General features: G+C 40.6%; 1 protein-coding gene across 2 annotated transcripts in view; it reads right to left on the reverse strand.

Annotated features, from left to right (window-relative positions):
* XPO4 (exportin 4) overlaps nucleotides 1–13,641 on the reverse strand; it is a 105,814-nt gene that overhangs the window by 57,536 nt on the left and 34,637 nt on the right. For both annotated transcript variants that reach the window (XM_065895960.1, XM_065895959.1), the window contains exons 5-6: nucleotides 13,426–13,542; nucleotides 12,561–12,714 (exon numbers count right to left, since the gene is read on the reverse strand). In XM_065895960.1, coding sequence (XP_065752032.1) covers nucleotides 12,561–12,714; nucleotides 13,426–13,542 — 271 coding nt within the window. The remainder of the gene's footprint in view (nucleotides 1–12,560; nucleotides 12,715–13,425; nucleotides 13,543–13,641) is intronic.

Consider the following 13,641-nt stretch of genomic DNA (forward strand, 5'->3'; position numbering starts at 1 on the left):
ACTTTTTTCAAGTTCTTGTTTAATAACCTATAATTCTCTCCAAGCCTAGACTATCATATACAAACGTTAATCATGTTTCTCTCTTCCTGATATCCAAAAATAACTTTTCCCAAAAAATTGTTATACAAAGCAATAGTCTCTAACAGTTTTAATAAAACAGCAGGTTCCTATTTAAAAGTTGCAAAAGTTTCAGTTTACAGAACTACTTTAACAGCCATGTCATAATATCAACATTATATTGCTTTATTTTTATCCAAATATATTACCAATAAAAGAGAAGTCTGACAATGAAGTGATTATTTACTAATTGATCATTTATTATATGCTTGTTAGATTTTAGGAGACATAAGAGTCACACCAGATTGATACCATTAAATAGCAATCATTTACCAAAATTCAAATCAGATTTTAAACCAAGAATTTTCTGGGGCTATGGCTTTACATATTTTTCTAAAATAAATACTAAACTCAGGTAATTTATATTTTGTATCAGAATCATTCATTTTGTGATCAAATAAAATTCAACCCACATGACAGCCATAGAGAGCTGCTTTCAGCCTTTAATAATCCTATGTCTTTTTAAAAATCTGTCATCGCATCAACATCACTTCACCTTGCCGTGTTTTCACCACTTCGAGAACCAGGAGCTACCATACAAGGACTCTCCTGTCACTGGACACCGTACAAGCCCGTCTGTGAGCAAGGCTGCAATTCTGAAGTCCGAAAACCCAGCCCGTCTTCTGAGCTCTGTGCTCTCAGTCCCCTGGAAATCAGTCACAGCTGGAAGTCAACTCAACCTCGCACACACACTGAAGAATTAACTATCCGTCTCCTGGCCCTTCTCCCACGGCCATCCTACCGAGCTCTAAAGCTCTCTGCTGGGGAAGCTCACCTGCTCCTGAGAAACCAGAGGCACAGACACGCAGCACCTGCCCTGCCCTGGACACGCCGGCCAGCACCACACACACCTGAGGAGCCAGGAGGACAGAGCTCAGCCGCAGCAGCCACGACTGCCACTGGATAAACCCACAAAGTCTTCTGTCTCAACCACACAGTGTGACCTGTAAGTGCATGCTCTTAACAGAAGGGGGGTGGTCACCTCTGAAACACACCGGGCCTTCCACATGCAAATGAGGTCTAGTCCATCTATGAACACCTTCTGTATGGGGATCATCTTGTGGTGGTGACCGACAGTAAAACAACAAAAGAGGCACACAACAGCTACAAATCACCCTCAGGCAGACATGGAAAGTGAAAATCTCCACTGCCTATTCTTACAAGAACTTCACAATACAGGAAGACCTTGTAGCAACAATGGACATTTTACAAAAGGAATACTTTAATTTCCCCATATTCTTTTTATCCCACCTCATTAGTAAAACAAAATTTTCAGAAGCAAGGGGAAGCCCAGCTTTTCTTCTTATATATTTAATCTCTGTCACTACTAACTTTTCTAACAACAAAAACTGCTATTTCTGGCACAGCACGGAACCACTGAGCCCGGTCTCACACAGCACTTAGTCCAAGTAACCAAAGTCCTTTGAAATAAAGGAGAACTGACCTCACCTGAATGTTTTCCAAAGCCTTGCCTCCAAATAGTAACGTTGGCTTTACTGGAAATCCTAATTTAGGTGAAAGCTTCTGTGTCCCGTTACTATTTTATGATCTAGTTAGCTTTCCCCAAGAGCTTGAGTTGAAAAAATTTTTACCAAAACCAAATCAGATACACAAAAATAGAATACCAATAAAAGGCAGTGTAACCAAACTAAAAAAAGAATTATTACTGAAGCCAACATACCAAACATACCTGCCAAGCATTCTTATTACAAAACGATATTGTCATTTATGATTAGCATTGCCAAAACCCCGAAGCATTTATGGACGCTAGGTGAGCTAATGGCTAAACAATACGAGCAGCATGAACAGACAGCCAAGAACTGAGACACTACTTCTGAATCACCTTGTCTCAATAACTAAAACATATCTATTTGTTAGGCATCTGTTACTACATGCTAGATACTGCACAGCGTGGACAACACAGTGGACAAAACACGGCCTGTGCTTTCCTGAGCCTCCAGACAAGCAGTAAACAGGTACTGCTCCAGCAGGCTAACAAAAGGAAAATTACAATGGACAAGTGGGCCAAATGGGAGAGAAGTGTGTATAACATGCATATCAGGAGCTGCAGCAGGGGCTTCCCTAGTGGTGCAGTGGTTAAGAATCCGCCTGCCAATGCAGGGGACATGGGTTCAAGCCCTGGTCCAGGAAGATCCCACATGCCGCGGAGCAACTGGGTCTGTGTGCCACAACTACTGAGCCTGCGCTCTAGAGTCTGCAAGCTACAACTACTGAGCCCACGTGCCTACAGCCCATGCTCCACAACAAGAGAAGCCACCGCAATGAGAAGCCCGTGCACCACAACCAAGAGTAGCCCCTGCTCACCGCAACTACAGAAAGCCCACACGCAGCAACAGAAAGCCCACACGCAGCAACAAAGACCCAACGCAGCCAAAAATGTAAATTAAAAAAAAAGCCACATCAAAAGAAACCTGACCTGGTCTGGAGTGAATGACGGAGGCACAACTAGGAGGCAAGGGAAAAGTTCACCTGCAAAGGTGCCAGGGCAGAAGGAAACTTGGCCTGTGAGTGCAGCACCAACAGAAAGAGGACAAAGAGAGTTCGGAGAGAAAGGCAGAGACCAGACCATCCAGAATCCTAGCGCCCGTTTGTAAATGGGGTGGTGGTATAGAGGATGCTAGGACTAGGGTACTTTCTTTACACAATAATAATCTAAAACAGAATGAAAAGCAGGTGGATTTCATCTCAGATCTTTCAAGACAGTAAGACCAGGGCAGAATGGCCAGAGCAATTAGCTCACTGGGCCAGGAGACGATTTTAACACCTGCCAAAGCCCAGGAGCTATAGACTTTGCACCAGGCCTGGAGTGGAGGATGCTTTCCTAAATCACCTTCTACATGTATAAAACCTACATGTAATAATCCTTTAAGAAAAATAATGGTTTGCAGGGACTTCCCTGGCGGTCCAGTGGTTAAGACCCCACGCTCCCAACGCATGGAGCACGGGTTCCATCCCTGGTGGGGGAACTAAGATCCCGCATGCTGCATGGCACTGCCCCCACCCCCCAAAAAAAAGGTTTGCAGAAGACATATACACAGAAAATCCAAAAAAATACTATTTGAACTAAAAAATAAGTTCAGCAAAGCTACATGGTACAAGATCAATATACAAAAATTTGTTTTTCTATACACCACTATGAACACAAAAATAATTGTAAAATCAACTCCATTTATAATTGAATTAAAAAATAAAATACTCAGAATAAATTTAACAGAAGTTCAAACTTCTACTCTGAAAACTATAAAACAGTGTTGAAAGAAACTAAAGATCTAAAAAAATGGAAAGACATCCCATGTTCATGCATTGGAAAACTTAATATTTTGCCATTTGTTAACGTGGCAGTTCTCCTCAAACTAATCTACAGATTCAACATAATCCCTATCAAAATCCCAGCTGCCTTTTTTGCAGAAATTGATAAACTGATCCTAAACTTCAAATGGATATGAAAGAGACAGAGAGAAGACTAAATAATCTTGAAATACTGTTACATTTACAGCCAGGTGATTTTATACAAGGGGGCCAAAACAATTCGACTGGAAAAAAAATACCTTTTTCAACAAATGATGCAGGAACAACAGGATCCTGTTATACCTTATATCTCCACAAAACGTAAACTGGATCACAGACCTACCGTATGACAGACCTACATAAAACTCTTAGAAGAAAATATAGGACTAAATCTTTGTGACCTTAAGGACAAGAACAAAGTCAGAGAACTGACACAACTCAACTTACTAAATCTACAATAACCGAGACAGTATGGTATTGGAGAAAGAATAAATGGATCAATGGCACAGAATACAGAAACCAGAAACAGACCTACATACATGAAGTCAAATGATCTTTAACAAAGTAGTAAACTGCAATGGAGCCAAAAAAAGTCTTCAACAAATGGTACTTAATTACTGGACGTCCACATACAAAAAAAAAAAAAAAAAAAGAATCAAGATACAGATAGACCTTACGCCTTTCACAAAAATCAATTCAAACTGGATCATAGACCTAAATTAAAATGTGTAACTGTAAGGCAGTCCAGTGGTTACAACTCCATGCTTCCAATGCAGGGGGTGCGGGTTTGACCCCTGGTCGGGGAACTAAGATCCTACATGACACACAGCGTGGTCAAAAAAACAAAAACAAAAACCTGTAAAATTCCTAAAAGATAACATAGGAGAAAATCTAGATGACCTTGGGTTTGGCAATGACTTTTTAGCAAAATAACAAGGCATGATCCATGAAAGAAAGAATTGATAAGCTGGACTTCACTAAAATTAAACACCTCTGCTCTGTGAGAGACACTGTCAAGAGAATAAGACAGTAAGCCACAGACTGGGAGGAAATATTTACAAAAGACATCTCTCATAAAAGACTATTATCCAACATATAAAAAGAACTCTTAAAATTTAACAATAAGAAAACAAACCATCTGGTTAAAAATGGACCCAGGTCCTTAACAGACACCTCACCAAAGAAGACATACAGGTGTCAAATAAGCACATGAAAAGATGTTCAACATCACATGGTCTTTAGGGAAATGCAAAGCAAAACAATGAGATACCACTCCACCCCTACGAGAAAGGTCCAAATCCAGAACACTGAGAACACCAAACGCTGCTGAGGGTGTAGAGCAGCAGGAATGCTCGCTCTCTCACTGTCAGTGGGAACACAAAATGGTGCAGCCACTTCGGAAGACAGTTTAGCAGTTTCTTACTAAACATACCCCCCCCCACCAAACAATCCAGCAACTGCACTCCTTGTAATTTACCAAAAGGAGCTGAAATTTTATATCCACACAAAAACCTGCACACACATGTTTATTCATAACTGTCAAAACTTGGAAGCAACCAAGCTGTCCTTCATTGGTGGAATGGCTGAGTCCACTGTCATCCAGACAGTGGAATATTAATCAGCGATATAAAGAAATCAGCTATCAGCCATGGAGGAGCATGGAGGAACCTTAATTGCATGTGACTCGGGAAAAGCCCATCGGAAAAGGCTACACACTGTATGATCCCAACCATATGGCGTTCTGGAAAAGGCACAACTGTGGAGACAGTGAACAGATCAGCGGGTCCCTAGCGTACGGGGAGAGGAAGGGGTGAACAGGTGGATCACAAAGGACTTGCAGGGCAGTGAAACTACTCTATGTGAGACAGTAACGTGGATACATGTCATTGTACATTTGTCCAAACCTACAGAACACCAAGAGTGACCCCTAATGTAAACTACGGACTTTGGGGACAATGATGTGTCAATACAGGTTCTTCCATTATTAAAAAAAGCCCCCCTCTGGTAGGGTGGTGATGATGGAAGACCATGCACGTGTCGGGGAGAGGGCACATGGGAACTTTCTGTACCTCCTGCTCGAGAGTGCTATGAACCGAAAACTGCTCTAAAAAACAAAAGTCTATTTTAAAAAATCTTTGTGACCTTGGATTATGCAAAGCCATCTTAAATATATCAAAAGCAACAAAAGAAAAAATAGATAAATCGGACATCAACAAAATTAAAAATTTCTATGTTTCAAAGGACATCATAAAGAAAGAAGACAACCCACCGAATGGGAGAAAATATGTGAAAATCATACATCCACTAAAGAATTTGTGTTATATATTCAGAGTTCACAAAGAACTCTTACAACCCATAAATCTTTTCTTTTTAAAGATTTTTTTGATGTGGACCATTGTTATTTATTTATTTAAATTTATTTTATTTTATTTATTTATTTTTGGCTGCATTGGGTCCTCGTTGCTGTGCACAGGCTTTCTCTAGTTGAGGTGAGCGGGGGCTACTCTTCGTTGCAGTGTGCGGGCTTCTCGTTGCAGTGGCTTCTCTTGCTGCAGAGCACAGGCTCTAGGCGCGTGGGCTCAGTAGTTGTGGCTCACGGGCTCTAGAGCGCAGGCTCAGTAGTTGTGGTCCACAAGCTTAGTAGCTTTGCAGCATGTGGGATCTTCCCGGACCAGGGCTCGAACCCGTGTCCCCTGCACTGGCAGGTGAATTCTTAACCACTGTGCCACCAGGGAAGCCCCTGATGTGGGCCATTTTTAAAGTCTTTATTGAATTTGTTACAACATTGCTTCTGTTTTATTTTTTGGCTGCAAGGCACGTGGGATCTTAGCTCCCCTACCAGGGGTCAAACCCGCATCCCCTACACTGGAAGGCAAAGTCTTAACCACTAAACCACCAGGGAAGTCCCACAACTCATAAAACTTAAAAAGACCAATAACCCACAAAAGACGTTAGGGCAACGAAGTTGCAGTCAGTCACCGCCCACCACCACTCTCTCTCCAGTGCTTCCTACTCCACCAGACTCTTCCTCCTTCTCATCAACCATCAGTTATCTGCTAGGATAACTGGATATCCACATGCAACAGAATCAAGTTGCATCATTATTTCTCATGATACACAGAAATTAACTCAAAATGGATCAAAGACCTCAATATAAGAGCCTATATGTAAGAAGTCAGTCTTAGCAAAGAACACTGGCATAAGTCTTCATGGCCTTGGATCAGGCAATGGCTTCTGAGACAGGACAACAAGAGAAAAAAAAGACATAAATTAAATATCATAAAAATTAAAACTTTCTGTGCTTCAAAGTTCACCATAAAAAAGTAAAAACAGGGACTTCCCTGGTGGCGCAGTGGTTAAGAATCCACCTGCCAATGAAGGGGACACGGGTTCAAGCCCTGGTCCGGGAAGATCCCACATGCCGCAGAGCAACTAAGTCCGTGCACCACAACTACTGAGCCTGCGCTCTAGAGCCCGTGAGCCACAACTACTGAGCCGGCGTGCCGCAACTACTAAAGCCTGGCACCTGGAGCCCGTGCTCTGCAACAAGAGAAGCCACTGCAATGAGAAGCCTGCACATCGCAATGAAGACCTAATGCAGCCATCCATAAATGAATGAATGAATGAATGAATGAATAAATGTTTTAAAAAACAAGGTAAAAATACAACTCAGAGAAAGGGAGGACATATTTGAAAATCATTTATCTGCTAAGGGACTTTTATCCGAAGATATAAAAAATTGTTACAACTCAATTTTAAAGAGACAAATAACCCAATTTAAAAATGGACAAAGGATATGAATAAACATTTCTTCAAAGAAGATACACGAATGGCCCATGACCACAAAAAAGATGCTTGATACATTAACCACGAGGGTAATGCAAATCAAAATCACAATGAGATACCACTCCATACGAAATAAGACAGTTATAAACAAAAAACAGATAACAAGTGTTGACCAGGATGTGGAGAAATTGGAAGCCTCGTATAATGCTACTGGGACTGTAAAATGGTACAGTCACCTTGGAAAACAGCTTGGCAGTTCCTCAAAAGGTTAAACAATGAGTTTCCTTATGATCCAGCAATTCCACTCCTAGGTATACCCAAGAGGAATGAAAATATTAAGTCCACACAAAAACTTGTACTACACAGGAATGTTCATAGCAGCATTATTCATAATAGCCAAAAAGTTGAAACAATCCAACTGTCAATCAACTAATCAATGAATAAATAAAAATATGGCATATCCTTACAACAGAATATTATGTGGCAATAAAAAGGAATGAAGTGCTGATGCATGCTACAATATGAACGAATCCTGAAAACATCAGGCTAAATGAAAGCCAGTCACAAAAGACCATATATTATATGACTCGATTTATATGAAATGTCCAGCATAGAGACAGAAAGGAGACGAGTGAGTGCCACGGGCTGGTGAATTTGGGGGAAACAGGGAATGAACACTAACAGATACAAGGGCTTCTTTTTTGGGGTGATGAAAATGTTCTAATGTTGATGACAGTCGTGCTGTACAAGTCTATGATCGCACAAAGAACCACTGAATTGTATCCTGTAAATGGGCAGATGGTTTGGTATGTGAAATACATCTCAATAAAGCTGTTCTAGAAAATAACCAATTATCACTGCAACGGACACTACCTGAGCTCAGGCACAGACAAAGCGGGTCCATGCAGATATTCTGTTTAGGGAGCTCAGTGTTTAAACTTCTTAACATCGAAAAGAAAACTTTTAAACAATTAGAGTGAACTCTTCACAGAACATCTAAAATAAGTCATTCATTCCTAAAAATTTAAACCCAGGATGTTTCAGTTAAAACTTAGAACAGGGGCTTCCCTGGTGGCGCAGTGGTTGAGAGTCTGCCTGCCAATGCAGGGGACACGGGTTCAAGCCCTGGTCTGGGAAGATCCCACGTGCCACGGAGCAGCTGGGCCCGTGAGCCACAACTACTGAGCTCTGCGCGTATGGAGCCTGTGCTCCGCAGCAAGAGAGGCCACGACAGTGAGAGGCCCGGGCACCGCGATGAAGAGTGGCCCCCGCTTGCCACAACTAGAGAAAGCCCTCGCACAGAAACGAAGACCCAACACAGCCAAAAATAAATAAATGAATAAATAAATTAAAAAAAAAAAAAAAAACTTAGAACAGTGGGACAAACCAAAAGGACACAGAAGTCAGCTGACAAGGGCCAGACCTGGCACAACGTGGGCAGCAAAATACACAATGACAGCAACAGACTACAATCCATTCTGAAGAAGAAGAATCCCTGAGTCAATACTGATATAAATGAATAAATCAATGAAGGAAGGAAACCTCTTCTTTATGGCAGAAAGCTGCAAATAAGCACAAAAGGAGATGATGGGATCAGAAAAATCACCAATGTGCAACGACCGCACCAACTGTTTCAGGCCAGGAGTACCAAGGGATGCTAGAACTAATGGTTGAAATTTTAGGAGGAACAGGGTATTTATATAAAGTATAACACCACAAATCATTTATTAATTACAAAAAGGAACAGCAACTTTACAATGGAAAAACCTGGCACACACCACCTTAACCAAAAGATCAAAGAGAAACCCCCCCCCGCTCCCCGCAAATGGGACAAACTGGATCACACGCCTCCTGACATAAAGGAACCACTACTCAGTATCCTACGAGAATGAGTAACCCGAAACTGTCAGGAGGGGACATCCAACAGACCCAAACTGAGGGGTATTTTTTTAAAGTAACTGATCTATACACATCAAATATGTCAAATTCATGAAAGACAAAGAAAAGCTGAGGCGCTTTCCAGATCAAAGATGACTTAGGACAACTAAATACAAAGTACTGAAAACAGTTACAAAAGGTATTAGTGAGACAAAATTTGAATATGGACTGCAGATTAGATAATAACAATGTGTCAACAGTAAATTCTTGGTTTTGAAAACCATACTAGAGTTTTGTAAGACATTCTCCTATAAGAACCGCAGTGCAATTTGAAAATTCTTGATCACAAGAAAACAAACAGTGAAGTACTCAGAGGTATATGGGTATAATGTCTGCAAGTGCTCTCAAATGATTCAGAAGAACTGTGTTTAAATATACACATACTGTCATACAAACGCACATACACGTGTGTGTGTGTGTGTGTGTGTGTGTGTGTGTGTGTGTGTAATGAGAGACAGAGACAGGAAGAGTAAGAAATGGGACAAAATGTTAACAGCGGGTGAATCTTGGTAAAGGGCATACGGCAATTCTCTCAACTACCCTTGTAGTATTTCCTGCATGCTTAAAATTACTTCAAAATAAAAAGATACAAAAAAGATAGCAGATTACAAAAATTATGAATAGGAACTGATACTGGTAATTTAACACAGACTCATTGAACATACCATTCTAAATGATCAAATAGATGTGATACAAAGCACACAACGTATTTTTTACAAGGTCTACTTGCTATTCTGTCTATCCTAAAAGACAAATCGTATTTTAAAATGACATCAACTCAATATATTAATTAAGTTAAATATGATCATTAGACCTTTTTCAAGGTATAAAACTAAATAATTGGGACTTCCCTGGTGGTGCAGTGGTTAAGAATCCGCCTGCCACTTCAGGGGACAAGGGTTCGATCCCTGGTCCAGGAAGAACCCACATACCACGGAGCAACTAAGCCCATGCGCCACAACTAATGAGCCTGCATTCTAGAGCCCGCAAGCTACAACTACTGAGCCCGCATGCCACAACTACTGAAGCCCGCGCGCCTAGAGTCAGTGCTCTGCAATAAGAGAAGCCACGACAATGAGAAGCCCGTGCACCACAACGGAGAGTAGCCCCCGCTCGCTGCAACTAGAGAAAGCTGCGCGCAGCAACGGAGACCCAACGCAGCCAAAAATTAATTAATTAATTAATTTTAAAAACTAAATAATTATTCAACTCCTTCCCAGCTTATTGAACAGCAGATCTGCAAGTAACCGCCAAAATTAGAAATTATGGCAGAATTGGGTTCCTTGAAACTAGTTTTCTTAATTAGCACTGACAACGCAGCTTCGTTTAATTCCATTGCCATATTCTTATCCCACACTTAAGCTAATCCACTTAAAGGAAGGAATGCTTAACTGTAGCTGTTACCCAACAAATGGCCGCTGTAGGAACACATATAGGCACAAAGAAGCTCACTTGTAAGCCGTGAAACAGAACGTTGTACATGAAGAGCAAGATCTACGATGAATTCTTTCCTTCAGCAACACTGTAGTCCTGCCTATCATTTTTAGATGACAAGTTTTCCAAAGCTCTATCTACATGCTTTATAAAAATATTTTATGTGTGTATCTTTAGACAAACTTTGTTTCCAAACTCCCAGAGCACTGTTTCCCTTTACAAAACAGTGACTTTTCATCCAACTGAATTTTCCCCTAAAACAGAGACTTTAAAATTGGCTACAATATATGCAGTGTAACTTTCCTTGATTTTCCCATATATAATTAATGTTTTGATAGCTCCATATGGCCTGTTACTTTTTAAATCTGTCTCAAAGTTTTTCAACATCTTTTTTTTTCCCTAACAAAAACTAGAGCAAAAATTAGATGGCAAAACACAAAGGGGAAAATTTTTTAAAAGCAAACCTAAGAAAATATGTGCCTCTTAACAGCCAAAAGGAATATACTGAAGATATAAAATTGACTATTAGCAGAAGGAGGATTAGCAACTAGGGTAGAAGGGGGCATGACTAGCCTCCCTGTGAGCTCTGTCCTGCAAGGCAGCCACTCACCACGACCGCCTCTGAGAAAGAACTGAGAACTCGGGGCTCCCGTCAGAGACCTAGCACCCTACATGGCATCTTACAACTCATTTTCTATTACATGAATGTATTAGCTTGAAAACAGAAGAAAGAGTTACACCTCGCCCCTGCCCCCTTAAAAACCTCACAGTTTACAGCCCAGGTAATTAGCTCAGATATGTGTCGGTGAGTGCAGGGCTCCCTGGCTCACCCTCATCTCTCAAGTGGCTGGATATCTATGTCCTATTTGCTTATCATCTGCCCTTTTCTCCTAAATAGACCCCCACCGCCGTCCTCCTATTAACAATACCTAGAACAGGTTAAAGTAAACTTCCTGTAATTTCCTATACCATAAGCAGTATACCAGACCAAGAAGAAAGAGCACAGCACAGCAAGCTGAGGAGGAGACTTCAAGGAGGCTACCAAGAGCTCAATAAACAGGAGCTAACTCCTGAGTGTATTTTAAATGTATTGTTTCCTTCAATTCACTCAACAATCCATATCCTCATTTTACATTTGGAAAAACTGAGACTCAGAGACGTTAAGTAACCTGCCTGAGATTGGCTGAACCTTGAGCCTGGATCTGTGTGACTCAACTATGGTACATACGGGCAGCCCACCGTACATTACTGCTTTTAATCTATCAAGGTAGCAATGTTCTAGAAAAGCAAATCATAAACTCTGAACTAGAATTCCATTTCTAGAAAAGCAAATCATAAACTCTGAACTAGAATTCCATTTCTAACACAAATTTCTCCACTTTAGTAAATGATAAAAAAGTAGACACTCTGTATCAATAATATAACCTATTTAAACTTAATTTGTATTCCTAATAAATAACCTGCTAGAAATGGAATTTTCCTATTTTTATACTGGGAACACTCTCCGAAGGGTAAACATGTTACTACCTTATTATCTACACTTGAGCAACTGTAATCCACAAAGATCAAATAGAGAACTCCAAACCTGCCTTAAGGAAAGTCAGTCAAAATCTGAATGGAATTTACATGTTACAGGAGAAAATGATTCCGTTTCTTGGTAAAATGCACTTCCCACCTTTTTCCCTTCCCTTCCTAAGGCATACTCCTATCCCTTGGTTAGCAACAGCCCAATGACCCACCAAATGTTTCCGCTTATTCAACCCTCTTCTACAAAGTTATGAAGAAATTGAAAATTTTCTAAGTACTCTACTGCATTGTGGTATTATAAAATAAAGTAAAATTCCATTTCTAAAAGATTCTTATTTTCTTTCAAAAAACATGTTTCATAAATCTGCAGAGATAAAGTACTTTTAGCCATAATTAATTCAATCTATGAAAGTGACCACACATAAACCATTCGGTTGTTGAAAGGATATAGTTTGGAGGAAGGAAGTTCCAGCTCAGGACTTGGTTGGCGAGGGCCAGGTAGCGCTGGAACACGGATGACATCTGGGCGCTGAGGTGCTCCCGCCTGCTGAATTCCTGCAGGACTTCCACCGTCAGCAGGAAGATCTGACGGAGGTCTTCTTCCTGCAGTAAATTAACCACACGTGTTTTTGTATCTAAAGCTCATTCAAGATATGTTCCCTTTTAGAACCATAAAACAAAACAAACAAATAAAAACCTTAAAGCTTCCAACGGAAAACATCGCTTCTTCAAGGACATCTTCCATTTTTAGGCCTGCTTATACGCTACAGTGATGCCGGTCTGAATACATTTACCGTCACATAAATGCCACTCCCTAGAGAAGCAGGTCTTGACGACCACGACAGAGCTGAGGGCTCAGCAGCTTCAGTGGGAGCCCTCGGATTGAAACCAGTGCCTTCACACAACTTTACTTCAGAGCCAAACAATACACACGAAACAAAGAGCCCACACCATCTGCAATAACACTGAAATACACAGCCCTCTCTGGCATATAGCCAGGCCTATTTTTAAGGCCAGCGGAGTCCCACCAATTGAATTAGTTCTATCTAAACACAATAAGAACAAAATTAGTAAGCTAAGGGTCTTAATAGTAGCATTTCCTTTTTAAGACTAGAATTAAACAAATAATCTTAAACCGTCAACTATGTTCACCAAACCTATCACTTTACTATATCCTATGAAATCACGACGCAAACCTTCAAGTATAGGCTATTGTTCAACTAGATAAAAGCAATGTCCTCACTCCATTAGCAACAAATTGAGTGAAAAGTGAGTGATCTAATAATTAAAACACAAGAACAAAAATACCAGTACCTGAAAAACTCTTTTGCAGTTGCCGTGGAACTCCATACTCAGTCCAATGTTGCTAGTTTTACTTGAACTTGAGAATTCACTCAATAGTGCAGTTAGAATAGAACAGGCCAGAGTTTGCTGTAATTATTTGATAACAAATCATTATGAGGCATTATTTTCCCGATGCTTTGTTTCAATACAATATTTGTTCAAACATAATGAAACATTTTTATCTTT

The sequence above is a fragment of the Phocoena phocoena genome, chromosome 18 (genome assembly GCF_963924675.1).
Source record: "Phocoena phocoena chromosome 18, mPhoPho1.1, whole genome shotgun sequence".
In the NCBI taxonomy this organism is placed as follows: Eukaryota; Metazoa; Chordata; class Mammalia; order Artiodactyla; family Phocoenidae; genus Phocoena; species Phocoena phocoena.